The sequence below is a fragment of the Eleutherodactylus coqui genome, chromosome 9 (assembly GCF_035609145.1).
Source record: "Eleutherodactylus coqui strain aEleCoq1 chromosome 9, aEleCoq1.hap1, whole genome shotgun sequence".
NCBI classification, from domain to species: Eukaryota; Metazoa; Chordata; class Amphibia; order Anura; family Eleutherodactylidae; genus Eleutherodactylus; species Eleutherodactylus coqui.
The window spans coordinates 103,890,565-103,914,522 of NC_089845.1; the positions used below are offsets into that span (position 1 = coordinate 103,890,565).

Sequence of the window (23,958 nt, forward strand, 5' to 3'; positions counted from 1 at the left end):
CTGGTTTATCTATTGGCGTTTCCTGTGCTATACCAGTGCACAAATGCCCTAATGCAGAGTCTATTTCATCTCAGCAGCACAAACCAAATACCCCCACGCAGCTCACATGCTACCCCTTAGGAACCCCAAATCCCACAGTGCAACACATTATATCCTTTGAATAGCCCTACATTCCTTAGTGCTGCCCAAACTACCTCCACAGAAGCACAAAGACCAGTGTGCAACAATATTCTCTCTCCTCACCTGCCCAGCAGCATTCTCCCCTCCCTACCACACCCGGGCTGATTGCAGCGGAGGCTGGAAAGCTCCCTCTACAGACTGATGCTGAACTACTGAGTAACAGTCCTTACCCCTTCTGGCCATGGAAAGTGCACTAATAATGCAGTAAATAATTAGGGAGGAAAGCTGGTGCTCTTGTTAAGACTAATGAAAAACATCTGTAATAATCAAATGCTTCCCTTACGTCCCACAGCAGCACAAGAAAGGGGATATAGCAAGAAGTTATCCAATTGTGAGGGCCCTCATGCATGGTGGATGTCGAAATTGACTTCCCCAAGAGCAATCTCCTCCAAGACCTGAAATTCCAACCTATAATGGGCTGAGTAAACTGATGCAGATTGCTGTATATAATCTACCAACCAAGAGCTGGACACTGCTCTAGCCGTATGGACTGTAGTAAAACTAGGTGGATCAAAGTTATAGGCTCTGTAAACCAGATTAAAGGTCTTCATCTACTCCGATTAGGTAAAGTGACTTTTAAACCTCATTTCACGTCCCTAAAATGAATAAATTCTCAAACTTCCTGGTCTCTACTATTGGCTAACTAGATCGTGGGCCAACAGGCCAGATGTAGGAATAGAGATCACATTCCTCCTGAGAGGAAGGCTCGGAAGAGCACTGCAAGGGAGGGGACATGCTTTTCTAAGGAAAATATAAGAACCCCTGGAACTAATGTCCCATTTAGACCGGACGATCTGCCAACTAAACGACTGCACTAGTGGGTGACATCACCACTAGTTGGCGTTCGTGCTGAGCGTTTAGACAGGCCGATCACCGCTGGCTTCTTGCTCAGCACTTCACATTCTATCAGTTTACACGCAGCGAGAAGCCCGCAATCCAGCAATAATTTTTATGCAGGTTCAAAGTCAGCGCTAATGAAAAGTAAACCAATAGTTAATAGCGCATTTTGGGTAATTTTAACAAATTTTGAGTGATGAGGGCAATTTACATGGGCTAATATGGGGGGCATCTGCCACAGTATGGCATCCTGAAGGAAGCTAGGATAGACCGCTTGTTTCACTACTTTCCCTCTGTAATCTGAGCACACATTAGGAGGCTGCAAGCCGCAGTTTAACAATAGGTTTCTTAACCTGGAAAGTTAAATCTGACTGCCTGCCTATCGAAAGAAGAATGACTTGTATCCCACAAGGACAAAATGAGATTCTGGAATGGATGTGAGCCCAAGAGAGAGACCATCTACACGAAGTCCTCAAACCCAACATCCTCATTGCCGCTCCCAGTGAAGTCTTGTTCTTCCTCTGAAAGGCTGGCAAGAACTTAATTCTCTCCTCTCTACACCAGGGAAGAGATGATTGTCTTAAGCCTAATACAAATGTGCCCGTTATCTAGGAGAAAGTTGCCTTTTTTTTTTTTTTAGGTTATCCATCCTCGGCTAGAAAGAAGAGCCAAAACATGTTTTAATTCAAGGGAATGTTCATTATTTCTGAAGAATTTGCTACAATGAGTTAATCATTTTAAGTAGGGTATGACAGTAATTCCTTTCTTCCTACGGTGATCAGCAATCTCTAATACAATCTTTGTAAATACTCTGGGGGCAGTAGGGATGCAAAAATGCTGAATTTTTATAATTCCTCTTAATGGCAAATCTCAAATGTTTCTGGAATCAATAGCAATATGATCTAAGGCATCTTTAAGATCTGTGGTGCTCATAACACAACAGAAGAACAGGTAAGTTATCTTTTTATGCTTTAGCAGCCATTAAACCGTGGGTTCCCTGGGTCCATTAGGCAGACCAGGGAACAATGGCTGCTAAAGCATAAAAACATTATTTGTGTCAGAACCCCTTTAAGGTTTCACATTAACCCCTTAATGACACGGCCCCTTTTTTCTTTTTTTTCTTTTCGTCCTTCTCCCCCCACCCCCCTTCAAAAAAATCGTAACTCCTTTATTTATCCATCTACGTCGCTGTATGAGGGCTTGTGTTTTGCGGGACAAGTTGTATTTTTCAATGGTGCTATATTTACTGTACCATATAATGTACTGAAAAACCTTTAAAAAAAATTCTAAGTGGAGTAAAATGAAAAAAAAAAAGACATCCCGCCATCTTTCAGTGTGTCTTGTTTCTACTGCATACAAATGGCAACAAAAGCGGCATAACTTTATTCTACGGGTCAGTATGATTACTATGATACCAAACTTGTATAGGTTTTCTTTACGGTACAATTTTTTTTTTCCAAAAAACATTTAATTTTTTTCAATTTTCTGCAGTCATTTTGTGCACGCAATAACTTTATTTTTCCGGCGACGCAAGGGCTCATTTTTTGCGGGATGTCCTGTAGTTTCCGATAGTATCAATTTGGAATACATACGACTTTTTGATCGCTTTTTATTGCGTTTTTCCTGGGAGACGGTAACAAAAAAAAATGCATTTCTGGCGTTATTTTTTTTTTTTTTCCGGACGACGTTCACCGCTAACACCCGCTGCCCCCCACAGCCTGCAGAACTAGACATGTGGCATATTTATTAAACTGCTGACATGGGATGTCATTTGTTTACTTTTTAAACTTTTTTTTTTTTTTTTTAACTTTTCCGTGATCCACGCTATCGGGGACATCTCTTGTCTCCCGGGAGACAGGGGATTTCAAATTTCCGGAACGACCCGGGCTTCTGCGCATGCACCAACAGTTTCCCTGTGGCGTGCATGCGCAGAAGCCCGTGGCAGCTCCAGTATCCTCAGTTGCATTCATGGATCCGATCCATGAGGGCAGCTGAAACATTTCCTTTTTTTTTTTAAACTTTTCCGTGATCGCCGGCAGGGGGGCTCTCCTCGCGGCCTGGGATGACACCTCTAGGCCCCGACAGCATGGAGCTATCACATCCATAGCCCACCTGGCTTTAATCCCTGCAGGACACGTTTTTACGTCCTCAAGGATTAAAGCCCACTTAGGCAGGACGTAAAAAGACTAGGAGCGGGTCACTAAGACTAAGCATCCTGAAAAATCATGCTATGGCTTATTTTCAGGGAAACAGGGTATTGGAAATAAAAGTAGAACAACCACCTCCTCCCTACCCCTCCGAGGGATCAATCCACCCATTAATAGTAAATGGTCTACATCTTCCAATTTCGGCTGAAGATAGGATTGTTGTGGAGAAATACAGAACCTATATGAGGCGGAAGGGCTGAAAATTCTCTCTTAGGCCTGATTCACACGAGGGTATGTACGCAGCTAATGTAGCTGCCTCCAAAAATTGTGACCATCTGAAGCATTGGAGTCCAACATATTCATTCACATGAGCGATTTTTGGGTGCCTAAAAAAAATTGTGTCTGCAAAAATAGCACACTGACAACTGATTTAATTAGGTGCATGAAAAGATAGGGCAAGAGGGGGCGTGGCCTGACGGTGCTGATGGAAGTCGCGTGTTAGAAGGCTCCGTGCAAAATCCCAAGTCTACCAGCAACTCAAAGCTTGCCCAGGGCTTTAAACAGCATAAGAGGAAAGATAAAACTCCCTACCTGCAGATGGCAACCCGCAGGAAGACCGGGAAAGGAGGTCCGAAGCGCCTCACGGACTTTTACCCGGCGCGCGGCTCTGAAGAGGAGAAGATGGCGGAGCCGACTCCCGGCAGAGCGGGAGAGGAGGAGGCAGCGCGAACGGAGGGACCGCTAGACCCAGCGGTAAGTGGAGACACCGCAACACACACTCCACCGCACAGAACACCCTCAGTATGCCCCCCTCACAAAGAGAAACCTGCAAAAAGCAGCAGGGAGATCTTAGAAAGGGAAGAGGAGTCGGAGACAGGCAGTGTCTGCGGGGGAGAAGGGGAGGGGGGGGCGCAGGTGCCATCTCTCCCCCCCCCCCCCCCCCCCCCCCTGAAACATCCACACAGTCTAAGGAAAAAAGAGCCATTAGCTCCCCTAGCAAGAGCCCAGAGAAAAGGCGCCCCAGAAAAGACCCCCAACAAAAATCCACTGAAGATATGATAGTGGAGGCACAAGAGGAGGAGGAGGCTCCTGATCCGCTAATGAATATTCACTGCACTGATCAGATGGCTTCACAATGCTTCATCAGAGATATGGTGATTGCATTAAAAAGCTCTATAAAAAATGATCTTGCAAAGTTAAACACCAAAATTAACAGAAACTTCAACGAAGTGGAAGGAAGAATAGATCATTTAGAAAACAAAACCGGCGAATTAACCACCTCTCATAATGAGCTCATAGACGCCCACTATAGCCTTGAGGAGGAAGTGGCGTCACTAAAAAACAAAATGGCCGATCTTGAAGATCGGAACCGCCGCAACAATATTAAACTAAGAGGCATCCCCGAAGCAGTGAAGCAAGAGGAACTAGGCGAGTTCGTACAAGATTTAATCAAAATGCTTCTACCTAACTCAAAAAAAGAAGAGCGCATATTGGATAGAGTCCACAGGCTCCCGAAGCCAAAAAACATCCCTGATAGTGCACCAAGGGACGTAATAGCGAGAGTCCATTTCTACCAAACTAAAGATAATTTGATGAGAACATCAAGAACCATGAGGGATCTCCCCCCCCCCCCCGTACGGCAACATAAAAATCTTTGCTGATTTCTCCCAGATTACAATGTTGGCAAGGAAAAAATTTCTGACAGTCACTAAAATTCTGAGAGAGAACAATATAACATACAGATGGGGTTTCCCCACCAAACTGCATGTCAACAAAGACGGCAAAATCATTACAATATTAACCGCTGAAGAGGGAATGCACCTTCTGAGAAGATGGGACATCCCAATACCGAGAGAGCATCACCCCTCTCAAATAACTAAAGAATGGTCTCTCCAACAAAATAACAGATCAAACAAAAACAAACCCTCGCACCGTTGAAAATACCATAACGAGGCTCACATTGCAATTTTACCCTGGGCACCAATAAGCTTGTTTACGCTTGGGCACAGGCTGAACTTTAAACCCCCAAAACAAGACCTACCTACGGCTTTAGCCTCTACGAAGGAAGGTCCTTTTACGTTACCTACGTTTCCAGTTGATGACACAAGCAGCAAAGGTTATGTTGCTATACAACCACCATTTATCTTTACCCCTAAACCTACCCCTTCAACACAACCCTCGCATACCCTCCCACCAAGGAAAAATCCCCAGGCAGTCTCTTGAACAAAATAGGATGCTATTGGAGAAAGACGAAACTTCAGACAACTTGATAGTACACTACAAGGCCCGACAGGCCCTCAAAATAATTATCCAGAATCAAAAATGGAATTGAAACTAATTTCTTTAAATTCTAGAGGACTTAACTCTCCCTTTAAGAGAACGTGCCTTTGGAAAGAAGCCCTTGCTTCCCATGCAGACATCTTGTGTGTTCAGGAAACGCATCTAAAGGAATCTAACCACCCTAAGATGGAGCATTCAGTGTTTTCCAGGTGCTTTCTGGCTAATGCCTCAAAAAAGAAGGCGGGCGTTATGATAGCTATTAGAGACTCGGTGAACTTCAAATTACTCGAAGAGATCAAAGATCCAGAGGGAAGGTATTTGATTCTGACCTGTGAAATAGATGGTTTCCTTGTCACTCTGGTCAATATTTACGCTCCAAATACGCACCAGATTAGATTCCTGAACAGAGTGGCGAGGAAGATTAGGAAGATACAAAAAGGCTCTCTGCTGGTCTGCGGAGACTTTAACGCAGTCTCTGACCATTCCCTGGACTCAAGTCACCCAGGAAGGAACAGAGGAACAGACCTCCTGTCCTGGATACAAAAAAATGAGCTGTATGATTTATTTAGAGCATTCAACGTCAATTCTAAAGAATTCACATTCTACTCCTTTAGACATAATTCCTCATCAAGGATAGATATGTTCCTGGGAGATTTCCACATCCTTAACAAAACTAAAGAAGCCAAGATAGGAGTGACAACATGGTCAGATCATGCTCCAATATCACTAAATCTAAAAATGGGCCCCCCAGTTAACATCTCAAACTCCTGGCGAAACAACCTATTTCTATTGAAACTACCAAAATTTCAGCAAAAAATAAGAGAAGTGATGGAAGAATACTTCCTACTTAATGACAACCCAAACACATGTAGATTCACAATTTGGAACGCACATAAGGCTGTTATAAGGGGAATTATGATCCAACAAGGATCAATATACAAAAAAGAAAAAAACAAACTTCTCAAAAAAGCCATGGAGAACCTAAAAAACTTAGAGAGCCAAATTCACCCCAACTCCTCCCCCTCAGTGGGCAACCAAATAAGAGAAGCTAGATTGAGCGTGCGGAATTTACTAATTGACGAACATGAAAAAAATATAAAACACATGAAGACCACCTACTACACCGAAATGAAAAAGAACACAAAATGCATGGCTAACAGAGTCAAGCAAAAAAGAATCAAAACTAAAATAGCCTTCGTCACGGACCCCAACTCAAAGAATAAAATACTCCACCCTAAGGCCATCGCAGAGGAGTTTAAAAATTTTTATGGAGAATTATATAATCTTAACCAAAATCCAAACACCCATCCGCCCTCGAAAGACTCTATAGACAAATTCCTATCAAACTTACAACTACCAAAATTAAATGATGAACAACTTGAGACGTTGAATTCCCCCATCACATCCCAGGAGGTCCTCCAGGTCATAGACAGATCCAAAACAGATAAAGCCCCAGGTCCTGACGGATATTCATGCGAATATTATAAAATATTTAAAAAAATACTAGTCCCCCATATGGTTAATACTTTCAACACAGCGATGCAAACAGGCTCCCTCCCAGATGAAATGTTACAGGCCATAATAGTAACCATCCCCAAACCAGATAAAGACCCAGCTAACCCGGCTAATTACAGACCCATCTCACTTTTAAATAATGACACTAAGTACTACGCAAAAATTATTTCCCTGAGATTATTGGAATTCACGCCTTATCTGATACACAGTGATCAGGCGGGGTTTGTTAAAGGCAGGCAGACGTCGGACGCTACCCGCCGTTTGGTTGACATAGTGGGTGATTTGGAGGGGTCTCGGATGCCTTCTCTGCTCCTAACTTTGGATGCGGAGAAGGCATTCGATAGACTGCATTGGGGCTACTCCTTTTCAGCCCTAGAGAAATTTGGACTGAGCGGCAACATTCTAGCAGCCATCCAAGCGTTATATAAAAATCCGTCAGCAAGAGTCCTAACAAACGGAGTATTATCAGACCCATTCATGATAACTAACGGCACCAGGCAGGGCTGCCCCCTTTCACCTACATTATTTATACTAACTATAGAACCGCTGGCTGAAGCATTCAGAATGAACGAGAAGATAAGGGGAATACCCCTGGCCGGCAGGGAGCAAAAAATAGGGCTGTTTGCTGACGACATTGTTTTGTTCCTGTCCTCCCCACTGAGCTCTCTCAGGGAGGCATGTGGCCTTCTAATGACATTTGGTACCCTCTCATACTATAAAGTTAACCCAACAAAATCTAAAATCCTCCCAATCAACCTACATTTAAACCTTCAGGAAATTATAAAAGAGGAGTTCCCTTTTGAGTGGGATCCAAAGGGCATCCAATACCTCGGGTTGACAATTAACCTTCCCATAAAAAAATCTATGGATATCAATGTATCTAAACTTATTAAAACAATTGGGCACGATCTAACCAACTATAGTAAGTCAGAACTGTCCTGGATGGGGAGAATAGTCATTTATAAAATGATGACACTCCCCAAAATCCTGTACATATTCAGAAATGTCCCATTGGAATGCAACCCTAAACTACTGAAAGAACTTCAGAAGCAGATGATGTCCTTTATATGGGATAACAAAAAGCCAAGAGTGGCCGCCTCCATACTGTTCACTCCCAAAAGGAGGGGCGGTCTGGGAGTTCCCAACATCGCCGCCTATTACGAGGCAAATGTAATTCAGCAGTCGAGACCATGGGGAACATCCCAGCCAGGGATCAGCTGACTATCTATAGAACAGAGCAGTCTGGGAGGCGGAACACTTAAAGATGCACTATTGATCGCAAGCCTAAACTGGAAAACCAACACAACCAAAAACCCAACAATAACTAATACACTGAAGGTATGGAAGCACCTTATACAAATAACGAAGGACATTCAACCCAGGGTACAAGTACCCCTCCCGATAAGCTGTTTAGATCAGACACAAAGCAACATCAACACCAAATCGTGGAGACAGAAAGGCATCAAATTGATCACGGACCTTGCGGATGGGGAAAAAATAAAACCCTTTCAACAACTTGAGGAGGAGTTTGGTTTGAGGGGTGGGGACTTTCTACTCTACTCCCAAATCCGAAGTAGATGGCCTGCTCTGGCACAACGAAGGACCCTTTTGCCAAAAGTCTTAACGAATCTTCTGTTCAGCCCCTCCTCCCAAAAGGTTCCTCTAAGAACCATCTACGAACTCTTTTGCGGTGAATCCAAGAGCCAAACGCACCAGGGAAAGAGGGCAAACGTCCTAAACTGGGAGAGAGAAATGGGGAGAACATACACAGTCGAACAGTGGGACAGCTCATTCAAATGGGCAAACAAGGCTTCCCTCTGTGCTTCGCTGATAGAAGTTCATTACAAAATGATCACTCGATGGTACCGCTCCCCAGTTCGTCTTGCAGATTTTTTCCCAGGATCATCAGATCTATGCTGGAGACAGTGTGGACAGAGAGGCACCTTACTACATATATTTTGGAGCTGCCCCAAAATCATGGGAGTCTGGAGGGAACTATTGCGTCTAATTAAAACAGTCACGAAGATTGAAATCTCCCCGACCCCGGATTGTGCCTTATTCTTACTTGACATAGATCACATACCCCATGGGGTGAGGAAACTCATCTTCCACAGCTTATTGGCATATAAACTCCTAATCGTAAGAAATTGGAGGTCCAACTTTGTACCTCCTCTATCTGACCTCATCCAGATGATGTCAGATCACATGGGCATGGAGAAAATCTACGCAATAAGAGAAAATAACACTCCCAGATTTACAGAGACATGGGATCCATGGATAAAACATTTTTACCCACATCAAACTGCGTTAAGTCTGAACACATAAAAGAACAACTGAATGAATACGACGTCTGATGAGCATTCGACACGACCCAAAAGTAGATGGAAGAGAGGAAGCTATCTGTAAGGACCCGATTGGGCGTGAATTCGCAGTTGAAAGAACACTTATAGATGGAGGTGGACAGTATGCCCCCCCCCTCCTCCCTCTCCCACTTACCTTATCTCCCCTTTCCCCATGATGATTAAGATTTGAGATTATTCCCCTTATAGTTAAGGAATTGGCAAGGTTATACAAACCTAGCTCTTGAATTGCATGTTGTGTTTGCATAATATTCATTATCTTTGATGGAACAATACATGATATGGTTGCATGTTTATATGCCAGTTCTTTCAATAAAAACTTATTGAATATTAAAAGATAGGGCAAGACCTATCTTTTGATGAAATACGCTGAAAGCTTCCATAGACTCCTATGGGAGCTCAAAAAAAGGCAGGGAGTTTAGCTGCATCCAACACTGGAAAAGAGATCTGGCTCTAATTATAATAGTTATAATAATAATTATTATTATTCGCAGTCATTCCAAGGATTTCTGCTGACAGAGATTTACTCATTGCAGCGTATTTTTTCACCAATATGCCGCAACCGCCCGTGTGAATGGGCAAGATAACATTGCTTAAGAGTGGGACTACATCAGGGCTAGTCTTCATTCATGTGATTTTCAGCCACAATTGGCCGAGCGTAAAAACACATACGGTTGTGTGAAAGAGGCCTCAACCGGAGGAAACCATCTGTAGAACCTAAGCGTTATTGGTTACCTGCCTCTAACATACCTGGAATTGGAATAATCTCAGTCTGGGATTACAACCAAAATACTCATCGAGCGAGTAGTGCCTTATTTGAGTACCTGCCCGTTCGTCTCTAAAGATTCAGGTGCCGGCGTGGGTGACAGGTGAGTTGCGGGCGGGCGGGGGCGCGAGTAGTTTGCCTTATCGAGTATGCTCGCTCATCTCTATTAGTTACCAAACCCCACATTCTTAGCCCCAAATCTCAGAGTTTCTGCACATGCATTTGCCGAAGTAGAGGAAGGTATTCTATAATTTCTTCCCTATGGGATCCTTCACACGGGAGAGTGCAATATAGCCACGAGAAAATCGCATGTTGGTTCATGCAACATTTGAGCGTCAGCTATGCCATTTCCTGACATAATCTCGCATCGCTGCCGCTTATGATTTTCTTGCACGTTAGACAATAGGAGTTTCTAATGTTAACACATTACAGGAACATCGCAAGTTTGTGCGTTGCGATAAAATGAAGGCTCCTTAGGGAACCATGGGTGATAAAGAGCAAGATGCAGAAAGATAGGACAGGTAGCAATTTGCATCTTGCTTTCAGGATTTCCTCAGTATTGTGCAGGTGATGTAATTATTGTCAGTGTTCTTACTATAGGATATCCTGACACCATGACCTGTTGGGGGTACCTGAGGACTGGAGATGGAAAACACTGCTCGAGCTGATTCACCCAAACATATTGCTGCTGCTGTAGTATATGTTTCCACTCTATTAGATGTTGTCTCCTATGATTTGCTAATGTGTCTATCTGTCTTCTTTTCCATTGGATTCCCAAGTTGTGAGGAATCTTCGAATGGGAGCATGGCCTTTTTAACTACTTTAGGCGCCTGTACATCTATTTTACAGCTTTTGGGAAAAAAAGGCCTATCCTTAAATTCTCTAGAATAAAACATTTTTTTGGCCTCTCGCCACTAATCCATGACTTAAAGTTTGTTAACTGGAGAAAGCCTCTTCGGGCAGGCCCTCGAACCGCCAAACCTATGATGCTCTGTGGGGCTGGGCTGCTGGACATCCTCCACACCTTCATGGCTTCCCTTACAGCTTTAATAAGTTCAATTGCACTCAAAGAGAAATATTAACTCCTTTAGTAATAACCAGACCTTCCTTTCCCGTAACTTCTTCAGAGAAATGTAGTTAGGCCTAAGTAAATGTGACAGCAGCACTCCTGCGTGTATCACCAAATGGTGCGAGGCAATCAGGTATGCAAAGCTTAAAGGGGAGCCCGACTCCTAGGCTCCAAATTCCATGCATCAAAGGTAGATGGAGTTGAGTAGCATCAAGTGAAAAAAGTTCAATGCATCAAGATGCTCCTTTATTACACCATCATGGTAAAGGGTGGACAAAAACCACGTATCTCCCAGGGTCTTTGTCCTGGGATAGGGTCGATAAAAGGTGGACAAAAACCATGTACCATGATGGTTTAATAAAGGAGCATCTTGATTGATGCATTGAACTTTTTTCCACTTGGTGCTGCTCAACTTGATCTACCTTAAATCTAGTTAGGCTGTCTGACTCCAAGGTAGAACATGGTAACCAGGTTGAAGAGCAGGAGGACTATTAGCTACCAGCAGCTACTATAACTATAGTGAGAGGTTTGCCCCTGTAACTGGGCTCCTATGGATGCCGTAGTCACAGTGGAAAACATGTGAAAAAATAAATGACCGTGTGAGTGTCACCCAGAGGTCTAATATGACATCACAGAAGACAGATGTATTAAAATAAATTATATATAAATAAAAACTCCACCATACCCCTGCCCGCCAACCTGAACCGCTGCCATAGCTGCCCTGTAATCCAAGATGAAACTAATTATATGTCAAAGTGTCTGAAACAAAATTGGGAACAGATTCCTGTGATTGGTTCTTTTTAATTCAGCCCAAGTATACGAACATTTAAAAAAATAAACAAAAAATCTAACTTCCTGTACTCAGGGCCTCTAATAGGACAAAACAAAAAACAAACTGAAGTTTCAGTTAAAAAAAAAAAAACCCTCAGGTATTAAAGGGGTTCTCCCGTGCCGAAACGTTTTTTTTTTTGTTTTTTTTTCATAGACCCCCCCGTTCAGCGCGGGACAAACCCAAGAGACGTCATAAAAAATAAAAAAAATTTTACTTACCCGAATCCCGTCTCTGCAGCTTCTTTCTTCTTTGCAGCCAAGATGGCTGCCGTGATCTTCACCCACGATGCACCGCGGGTCTTCTCCCATGGTGCACCGTGGGCTCAGTGCAGTCCATCGCCGATTTCAGCCTCCTGATTGGCTGGAATCGGCACACGTGACGGGGCGGAGCTACGCGATGATGCGTAGAAGGGGGTGGAGCCAGACCGCCGCTCGTGCCGAGACCGAAGAGAAGGGAGAAGACCCTTCTGCACAAGCGCGTCTAATCGGGAGATTAGACGCTGAAATTAGACGGCACCATTGCGATGGGGACGCTAGCAACGGAACAGGTAAGTGAATAACTTCTGTATGGCTCATATTTACTGCACGATGTATATGGCAAAGTGCATTAATATGGCCATACAGAAGTGCTTAACCCCACTTGCTGCCGCGGGACAACCCCTTTAAATCAGTTAAAGTGTAATCTGCTCTTAAAGGCTGGACCTTTGTACAATGCTGCAGTATGTGAAATAAACGGACAAGAATGGGTGAACAAGCCATCGTTTTATTGCATCGCGGCCGTGTAAGCATGAACACAGCATTAGTGTTTATTGGCCAGATTTAAGTTCAAATCACAAAGTCAATACAAAATTCAATATACAATAAAATATTTAACGGGTAAAACCTTAAATTATACGAGGGGCTTCCAGTTTACTTCTGTTGTAATGGAAAAATCACTACCATTTAAACGTGTCAAAGAAAATGATTAAGTGCTACGAGGCGTAAATAGTCGTCAAGTAAGTAAATTCCACTTAGACGGGCTGAGAGTCGTGTAAACGACTGCAGCGGCGCTTATGTCACCGCTAAGGTCGTTAGCGCTCATGCCAAGCGTCGAGTTCACTGCTGGATCGCGGGCTTCTCGCTCCTCGCCTCACCTTTTACACACAGCGTGAATCCCGTGATGGTTTATATGCGGACTACTATTGGTTCACTTCTCGTTATTGCTGACTTTTAAACGATTTTTTTGCATTTACACGGACCGATTTCCATTTCTTAATAGGATGACTGATCAGGTAAAGTGAAGGAATTACCAGAACGCTTTAAAAAGGACCATTAACCTCAAAGTTGCCAGTTTAGAAAAAAAGCAACATTGTATGTGAAGCAGTTAATACAATTCACAAGAATGTTTAAGTGTTTCGGGATCTTCTGGATTAGATTAGATTTCTAATCTGCCTCCTTGTGGCCTGAATGGCAGAGAGCAGTAGTCACCGTGGTTTGTGGTCCCATTAAATGGGTCCTCCAGTTAATTGAGACTAACTTCTGTGTTCTTACTTAGCTATGAAGTAGTGCAAAGAATATACTACAAAACATAGGGCCAACAGCCTGTTACCGATGAGGGGCATCTAGTTGTGAACGTCTTTGAGGCATTTTGTTTTTCCACTTAAATGCATGTAATCTTGCCTGAAAATCATGTTTGCATTAAATAATGAAAACGTTGCCCCATTAGGCTTCTGCAGCTTTTACATATCTCTGTATACAGTAGTTGCAGACTGACTTTCCCTTCAGATCCACTAGTGAAGCCGGTCTGCCAACTTAGTTTCGCTCTTCACTCAGGAACATTCTTCTCAGCTAGTTTATGGCCTGAACATTTAAACCGTCAGACCAGCTTCACTGACAGCTGCGAAGGGGAAGTCAGTCTGCAACTACTGGATACAGCGATATGTAGAAGCTGCAGCGGCCAATCTGAGCAAAAGATTTAATGAAACCCTACTGCAAAAATGATTGTCAGCTCCCAAATATATATCGATTTAGGAAAAACACCCCCAAAGTGTCCATAGTCTTTACATATAAGATCAGTGATCATTTCCTGCGCACAGTCGCCATCCTCTCCTCACAGAGAGCGTATTACAACATAAGAGCTAACAAGATGGTGGTTCTCAGGCATTCAAATGACAGTTTTCTCAAGTAAAAGGTCATGTGAAAAAAGTAAAAAATAAAAAAAAGTGTATATAAAAACGGGGGAATACACAGTAAAAAGTCCATTTCCATAGAGCCGTGTGCACAGATTCACCACTCATGTTCAAAACTAAATGGCTCAACTTCAATAAAACAAGAAGTTTGTCATTGGAAACTGAATACTGTATAAATCCAAGAGATTTCCAGGTGCCCCAGCCATCGTGATTACCACCCTGAGATCCTGCAAACTGCCCCGATCCATTGCTAAACGCTCAGAAATCCTCATTATAGCAAACACATCCATATACAGCCTTACAGCAAGCTGCGAGTTCCTGTATAGCACTTTATGCTATTTTATATATAAACTAGGACACACACAGAAACCCTGCTTTTTGTTAAATCCACTTCCTATAGAAATCACCTTAACAGCAGTAAGGTAATAGAAATGGCGTCAGCACGGCTTTGCTCCTCCAACAGTGTAAGCACCTGGCATGGGTAATTAGGCGGCATTCACAGATGGCGTTTTTGTTGCAGTTTTTTTAAACGCATGCAGTTTTTAATTACAAAAGAACCGCAATTAAAAACCGCAACAAAACCGCCATGTGTGAACGCAGCCTTAGTGTGCACTCCGATATACCTCAAACAGTAGGAATACTTTAATTCTGCGCAGCTTTCCCATGAGGAAAATGTTCAGACCACGGGACCGAAGTGCTACCAGGCAGCTCTCTGCACGCATTAATTTTAGGGTGTAGCACGCAGGCCGTATATGCTGCGGTATTTACAGTACAAGCTACGTGGACGACCTTGGAAATTTTCCACTCCGCAGGGCAGGAGATTTTTTAATATGGAATCTGCTGTGGATTCTAAATCTGCACGATGTCCGTTTTTGCTGTGGATTTCACCCTATGGAACGCAAAAGTTGAAAATAACGACAAGTCTCTCAAAAATGCGGATCATTTGTGTATACGGCCACTGCAGATTAGCCGCGAATACGGCTGTGTGAAGGCAGCTTTAGGCCGGATTCACGTGAACATATGTGCACAGCGTATTACGCATGAAACGTTTGCGTACGCCATATGGCGTGAACAGAAGCCACCGATCGTAAGCGCATTTTGCGTGCACATACTGTGCTCTATTTTCCTGCACAGGGAAATATATACATACTGAACTAATGACACTAATTGCCCATTTCAGTGATTGGGAGCGTGGCTGCGTGGCTTTTGCTTGTAAGACATGCACGCACAACTATGCAATGCGCTTAAGCAGGTGTGCCGCCAGTATTACTGGTACCTTTTATCAAGGTGGTAAGAACTGTTCTGACCTATAGAAAGAAATGGATGCTATCTGCGTGCAGTCGTGAAGCCCCCATTACATGGTCCACTGCACGGTTCAGGGCTTACTCCATATGCTGATTTGATTGAGGATTATGCTGCAGAATTTCAGTCTGAATTCCCGCTGTTCGCACTATGAGTGGAAAGGCCTTAAATGGAGATAAGAGAAAGAGAAAGCAGTGAGGGATCTGACAGATCTTGTGTGGATGAACTCGTGGGATCTGATGACCTGTAAAATAATACTGTGGTCTGGCATATACAACCATGTAACATACAGATGTCCTCGCCTCCACCCTGCCTGATGGGGTAACAATACTGCTCCAATGTATCCCACAACCCTACAAACACACAAGAGGGCAGCGCTTCTGTAGAAGTTCAAAAGCCTAAAATAGGAGAAAGTTACTGTGCGGTCACCCCTCTGCTAAAGAAACAGATAATCCGATTGCTTCCAACACCATAACAGAAGGACATTTAGCTGGTCACTTACTTGTCAAACAACTTCTGTTTATATGCGTGATAACCTAAAATGCTGTTTTTGTACTGGGAAAAAAAAATAAAAGAAAATCACTCAAAAAAGTGCTGGCCACTAGGGGCCTCTCTTTTTTTTTTTACTTGTTACCGACTGTCTGCTATCAGGAATGGGACTGTAATCCGAAAGAGGGCAGAAGTGGAAGAGGGGGATAAGAACAGAGGAAAGGAAGAGAGGACAGACACAAAAGTGCTGCTAGAGATAATGGTGAGCTATCTGCTGCTGTTTATTCATCTCTTCACTGCTCAGTAATGCTGGACATTCCTACATGATGAGCTTGTATTTGTAAGGGATCGTACACACTACTGATGTTTCACAGCATGTGTATGTAAATAAAGCGTACGCACCAAAGCACACTAAATTACACACACATGTTGCATCCATATTCCCTGCAGTTTTAATGCACGCAAAAAATAAGCCCAATTGAAGTCACTATTTTTTTAACCTACAGTCTTCTGGCAACGTGTGAAGACGCAGTGAATGCACATGCAGCTACATATTTGCTGTGTTTTTATGCAATCCCATAAACTTTAATATGGGATTTAACTCATCATTACAGACCAAAATAATACAAGATGCATTTTTTTTCACACAACCAGTGAGTGAGTGAAAAAAGCCTCATCTGAATACCCCAATGCAAATCACTGGGCTTTATGCAGTCCATATTACGTCCATAAAAATACAGACGTAATATGAACAGAAATTATACCCATATGAATTAGTGCTTACTAAAAGAGCAGAATCTGCAGTTGTCTGTGCAGTGTGTTTTTGAAACCGTATAGCAGGCTCCTCCCACCAGTTCGGAGGGAACTGTGAATCAAAGATTCAGCCTGCAGAGGAAAAAACTAGTAAATATGCCTTCAAGTCATATGATGGCCACAAGTAGTGTTATTCCTCAAGCAAATAAGGGAGATGGAACATATTACCCCGAGGAGCATGGACGGCCTTATAAAAGTCTCCTCACTCACCTTCTAGGTGGCTCTGCCCAAGGAGAAAAGATAGCTTCCTGATCCGCATGTAAACACATGACAGCTTTTTCTGAAAAGTTAGGTACGTTTTAAAGGAAAATTTAGTCAAAATGACCAATGTAACATATCACAATGTTGTAGTCTGGTGTGTCCAATCACAAACCACCATTATTCAGAATTAGAAGGGGCTCTACAGACAACTTCTACCCTTTTGGCTCAGCGGAGAATTTCTGCTACTGGAAATCTGACAAAACATGCCAATTTATGACATGACTTACACGGTTGCATCACATTTCCAGTAATAAACCTCTGTTAAAGGGATATTAAGTGATCTCTAGACCCCTTTAATTCTGGAAATCATTGGTGAGCCAAGATCTCAAACTTCACCAATGTAACTTTTTAGAACACATCAGAAGAGTGAATTTCCCTGTTTTGATAAAATAGTGCATTTTTGAATTGAATGGAAGAAAAGTCTATGTAACAGTCCATACTCCTATATACAGTATAGCCAGCCATACACACAACAGTCCGCATAAGGGACTGTTTGTACGAACGATCCCACCAGGGGCAGAAGAGACTAGACTCTGCTGATCAGAGAGACAGTCTAAAACACATGCGCAAAAAAAGGATAGAAAATGATTCAGAGGCTTGCGAAAAAGTTAAAAATTGGCCCAAAATTTTCCAAGCTGGCCGATTACATTTTCAGCCATCGCAAAGGCTTACGTTAATTTTCCAAGCGATGGTCGGCCAAAAATGGTGAAAATTCACCACTTTCAGCCAACTTTTGTCTCAAGTGTACAGGCAGTTTAAGACTCTTCATAAACTATAGTACCAAAACCCTTATAAATACATGACTAGCACTCCTCAGCATTACTTCGCTACTATATATTACATTTCTGTACGGCAAGAATTAGTGTTACAGCAGATTGTGAGCGGCTCACAAGTTCCCTCCAAGCAATGATACATTGTGCGTCCAAGTTTAACATCACTGAATACTGACAGCCCGGGTTAAAAGCAGTCAATGGTGAAGAGCAGCTGAGAAGATCCTCAAAGACACTTGGTCATGAATCCGAAGTCTTGATGAGACTCTTCATTTTCCCTGTTGATTTCAGCATGTGAGGTCCAAACTGGCGAAAACAGCAAAACAGAGAAGAGAGAAAAAGTTATAACCTGCACAGATGTAATGCATCATCGTTCGGGCTCAGGCCTACAGGGGCCGTGTATTACATGGGGATTTTTCATGCACTTAAGAAGCAGTTCTAAAAGCCCATTGATTTACATTGGGCTATTCAGGCATGCTTTTTTTTTTTTTTTTTCATACTCCTATTAGGCGTGTGAAAAAACGCAGAATGTCCAATTGTGACGTGTAATACGCCTATTATAGGCTATGGGGTTTAACCCTTTCCAATCCACTGTCTGACGTCTAAAGACATTATGATTTAAGGCTGTACAGCTCCGATGTTGGAAGACGTCCGTCGGGGTTCTCTTACTGTATATTGCCAGCCTATCTGCTCTCAGAGCCTAGCCAACATGTTACCTCATGCAATACTGGCTTTAGCCAGCAGATAGTGCTGTTGTATAACAGCAGAAAAAGAGTAAGCCCCCTAGGAAAACCAGGATACAAATTGGATTGGAAAGGGTTAAAATACGTAGTAAATACAAGTTACATGCCTAGTTAACTGCATATTATGCCCGTGAAAAATAATATGCAGCCCCCATAAGCCCGTGTGAGTGAGCCCTCAGAACTCCATTAACCCCTTCCTGACATGTACAGCATGGGCTTGAGTAGTAAAACCTTCTCTACACAGCGGGTGTTGGTCATTTTTGACAGTTGACACCCACCTGCAGGGGTTAGCCCTTTAAAATGTCGCTTTTAATACTGATAGCGACCTTGAAATGTCCCAATCAGCTTCCCATCCTCCCCCAAGGAGATCATGAGGTGCTGCCCAGGTATCTTGACAGATGGGGGCCTTCTGAACGCCTTCAGGGCTGTCATAATTGACTGCCTATTAAAGACATGCTTGTGGCTTAGGCAGTCACTGCCTCACAGTGTTGGTAGATGGGCGTGAGAGGGCAAATGGCCTGGTCAGGGCAGGCGGTGATTACATGTGCAACTGTTCATCTTCTCGGGTATTTAGAAGGAAATAAACTAATGGCAATAACCATGATGACTCAATGATGAGGATAATGATGAGGATGATGATGATGGTTAGATGCGTCACATACCAGTGGAGTTTCTGTAACTTTGGGTTCCACTTTAGGAATGCTTTTGTCCGATTCCCCAGGACTGTCACTCCTATATCTGTAAGCAAACTTCTTTTTTAAAGCTTCAGCAATGAGAGCGGCAGGATCACTCGGGTCACTGGGCTTACGTTCTTCAGACCTGTAAGAGAATAAAACGCCCGATAATAAGATTCTGACCCGTGTGAGGTTCTGGGACATATAATGCAAGCACCTGCAAACTACAACAGAAGAGGTGGTCTTGTTCAGCCTATTAAGGCGAGCCCAGGTACGTACGTGGGGTCAGCACACAAGGCTGCTTCTACCTTAGACTGGAAGATCACATGCAGCATTAAAGGGATTGTCTCCAGCTTGGATGGAATATAAAACCCTGTAATGTGCTAAGAGATTACTTTGGCCTTAGATACAGAACAAAAGCTGGAATAGAGGATGCAGCCAAGTGAAGAAATTCACAGCAAGCCCACAACACAGCACAATTCCCCACACATTTTATTTGCCAATAGACTTGTATTACTTTTCTTAATCCCTTCCCATAACTAAAGCTTTCTTCACGTCTGCATTGCAGCATTCTGTTTTTCTGTTCCATCATAGTCCCACAGTTTGTAAGTCTGACCCTTCCAGGTCAAACCATTATTTTGCAACGTTGATCCAGAGGAAGGCAAAAAACCCAATGAGGTGGAAGCCAATTTTCCTCATTTTAGAGAGGGGGGGGGGGGGGGAGGGGGGGGGGGGAGAGCACTTCCTGATCTCAATCTGGCAATCAGAATAACCCCTGGAACACTGACCCTTCTGAGTAGTCAGTGACTAGAACATATAATATTGTAACAATCCAGGCCCCTCTTCTACTCCTTTATTGAATTTATCATCACCACGTCCTCAGGCAGAGAGTTCCATAGTCTCACTGCTCTTACAGTAACTAAGATATCGGTGCAGACACCTTCTTTCCTCTAGATGTAGAGGGCGCCCCCTTGTTACTATCACAGTCCTGGGTATGAATAGATGATGGGAGAGATCTTTGTATTGTCCCCTGATATATTTATACATAGTTATCTGGTCGACCCTCAGACGTCTATTTTCTTAGGTGAATAATTCCAATTTTGATAAATGGAATGGGCGGACTACAATACCTAGAGAGGTTATTACTTTAGTTGCCCACCTTTATACCCGCTCAACCTCTGATTTGTCCTCCTTGAGTACAGATGCCCAAAACTGTACACAATATCCCATGTGTGGTCTGACCAGTGACTTGTTAAGAGGAAGGACAATGTTCTCATGTGCCCCTAGACCTCTTGATGCCCCTCATGATCCTACTTGCCTTGGCAGCAGCTGCCCAGTGGTTTCCCATTAGTGTGTAATGGTGACCTGCATTTCCTGCCCATGTGCAGAACCTTACATTCATCAGTGTTAAACCCCATTTGACATGTTTGTCCCCCAACTTATTCAGATTCTCTTGCAACCACATTATGTCCTCACTTCTGTTAATTACTTTACATAGTATCGAATCATCTACAAATATTGGTATGTTACTGTACAATCCCTCCACAACGTTGTTAATATATGTATTAAAAAAGAGGAACAGAAAAACTAAATGCCAGCCGGGGATTAGAAGTCATGAAGCAGTCGACAAGCGTGCTCCACTCACACAACACTCCACAGTTTTACACTACAGAAAATACTGAATATTTTTGCAAATTCTTTACTTATTGGGCCCGTTGTAACTATTGGGGGTTTTAGCCAAGTACAGTCAACTTCTAATAGATCTGTGTGACGGCTCAGAGGACGGTTACAGCCGGATCAGGCACAGGACCTGCCAACTGCACCTAATTGTGTCCAAAAAAGGATCCTGCAGAACTTATACGTTTGGTATTAAACGATACAAAACAAGTAAAGTATTTACAGAGACTCAAGTGCTTATTGAAGACTTGGATTTTCCTAAAAGCCCCTTTCTGCCAGCAAACTCACCAATACTGTCCAACTGTCTGGTATTGAGGCTCATCCTTGTTGACGTCAATAGGTCTAAGTTGCAATACCAGACAACCCGTGGACTAGACTGGCGCTTTATTGGTTAATTGTTTTAGCTAATCCCTTGTAATGCACAACCACCAAAGACACAAACTTCTAAAACATAGTAAATGGCATTGGTTTATTATGGACTGTAGAGGATCACTCCATTTGCAGCCTTGTATAGGCGAGTCAATAAGCATATCCCAATATAACACTGAAGTCACAGCACAAAGTACCTGGCGGTCCAGCAGTGTGCCATTGATTCAACGGCAAGAGAAAAGTAGTCTAAACTGCTTAAAAAGGAAAAAAGTTAATCAGCACCAGCGCTGCATCAGTACGGGGCATTGCATTTGTGTGCATCAATGCCAAAATGTGTGAGTCAGTTCAGAAAGTAAGAAAAGCACAACATTCATCTAGGATATAAAGAATACGGCAGTTTTATGTCAACCATGTTCAGCAAACCACACAGCTATCGGGGTGCCTGCTGAACATGCTGGGTGGCATGCCAAAAACCCAACAGACATCATTGGAGTCAATCGAGTTTTAGGTGCCAACAGTCATGCGCTTCCATTTTTGTTGTTGAGCTCCTACAAAGGAGCCAAGTAACAGTAATCGTAGCACAGATGTGAAGTAAGCCTCAGTAGCTAGAGAGATCCATTAGAAATTCAAATACGGATTAAACACACGTTACCTTTTAACTGAGCGCAACTTTACTCCCTTCATGTCTTTAAGGACCTCCAACATGTTTGGTATTTCAGGCTTCTTTGGTGCGTTTTCAATCGCTGTCGCTTCTGAACGGTTTTTGTTTCCTTTCCTCTCCTTAATGAGGTCAATAGCGGAGACACTCCGATGAAAAGCAGGTGGCGGAGGAGGAGGAAGAGGTGGTGGCGGCGGCGGCGCAGCACACACAGGAGGAGCGCCAGGGACATGTGCAGCTGTAGGAGTAGACACTGCAACAGAAATGTATTGTAAAATGAAAAATATCAGTTCTGCCAGTACAAGTCGGACTAGTGAAATGCCCCATTACCCATTTACTATGTGGCGTTATCCATGGTGAAGTTACAGCAGGGGGCTTGTTGATACATGGATTTATTTTGATTGCTTACCAACTCCAAATAGGGTTATTTTTGCCCTACGATGAGGAAACTTGGCTTGTAACCTCATGTGGGTTGGGCATGGCCTTCTTCTGGATCAACATTGCAGGATGGACAGATCATCATAATATTATGGTCTGCAAGGCTGAATTGGTTGGATGCATGTCTTTTTTCAGCCTTACAAACTATGTTACAATAAGCAATGTTGGGCAATTTTCTTTCTTCTACAGATATACTGGCATTCTACCTATTCAACAGCAGTGGAAATCTTATCAAAAGTGACTATGGAAAATGCAGCCATATTGGCGGTCACATTTGAATTAGTTTTCTCAGCAACTGCTGCGTTATCAGTTTTTCACCAGGTAATGAAGGCTCCTCAAGCTATTGGCACTTTTGTAAAATTGGTAAATTCGTCAAAAGAAAAAAAAACTAAACTAATGTTACTATGGCTACTGCTCCAACTTCTGATTTGCACAGTGTAGAAAATGGCCATAGATCAGTAAAAGTTTAAGACTACAAGCAGCGAGTTAGTAACAGGACCGGCTGACAGACTTGCAGCTTGGAGTCAACTAACAGAAACTTTCAAAAAAGTTTCAGTCCCTCATTAGTCCTGGAGCTCCATGACTGTTTTCTCTGTGGGTTATTGTTCACACTGCAGTATAAATTTAAAGGGGTTGTCTCGCGGCAGCAAGTGGGGTTCAGCTCTTCTGTATGGCCATATTAATGCACTTTGTAATGTACATCGTGCATTAAATATGAGCCATACAGAAGTTATTCACTTACCTGCTCCGTTGCTAGCGTCCCCGTCGCCATGGATCCGTCTAATTCTGATGTCTTCTTGCTTTTTTAGACACGCTTGCGCTGTGCGGTCTTCTTCCTGGTGAATGGGGCCGCTCGTGCCGGAGAGCTGGTCCTCGTAGCTCCGCCCCGTCACATGTGCCGATTTCAGCCAATCAGGAGGCTGGAATTGGCAATGGACCGCACAGAGCCCACGGTGCACCATGGGCAAGGACCCACGGTGCATCGTGGGTGAAGATCCCGGCGGCCATCTTGGTGAAGGAAGAAGGAAGACGTCGCAGAGCGGGGATTCGGGTAAGTAATAACATTTTTTTTTTTTAACACATGCTTTGGGGTTGTCCTGCGCCGAACGGGGGGCCTATGGAAAAAAAAAAACATTTCGGCGCGAGACAACCCCTTTAAGCTGGAAACTTCTGATGCAGGTAATTCTCTATGCAGTGATTCTGTATTTTAATCACTCGTTATCCACGCTACGCTTTTACAATACATCCTCACCATCTACGCCTATGTGAACAGCATCACAGATGAACGTTAGCGCCATATTATGGACAGAAAAAGGCAGGAGTTGTGATAAACATGCTTGTGTGAATGCAGTCGCCCTCCGGTTTGTATAATTAGAGTTGTCAGTAACCTGGCAATACGGAGGAGTTGAAATTAAACCAGTTTGTCACGTTCCATTCCAACACGCTAATGTGAGCGGAACTGGGTATGATAATGTAATTCATTGCCTGCGAGTTACCACGTATAACACGGGTGTACAGGGCCTGCTTAATACGCAATTCCAATATGGTCCAAGGCCGTGCTCACACAAGTGTACGATTACCACATATTACACATGCACTGTACGCCCGTGT

The 23,958-nt window shown here is 43.3% G+C and overlaps 1 protein-coding gene across 3 annotated transcripts in view; it reads right to left on the reverse strand.

Moving 5' to 3' along the window:
* Window positions 1-12,728: 12,728 nt before the first annotated feature.
* Window positions 12,729-23,958, reverse strand: part of MTFR1 (mitochondrial fission regulator 1) — a 33,605-nt gene continuing 22,375 nt past the window's right edge. For all 3 annotated transcript variants that reach the window (XM_066578275.1, XM_066578273.1, XM_066578274.1), the window contains 3 exons: window positions 21,904-22,162; window positions 19,194-19,350; window positions 12,729-18,094 (listed from right to left, as the gene is read on the reverse strand). In XM_066578275.1, coding sequence (XP_066434372.1) covers window positions 18,029-18,094; window positions 19,194-19,350; window positions 21,904-22,162 — 482 coding nt within the window. In that variant the 3' untranslated portion in view covers window positions 12,729-18,028. The remainder of the gene's footprint in view (window positions 18,095-19,193; window positions 19,351-21,903; window positions 22,163-23,958) is intronic.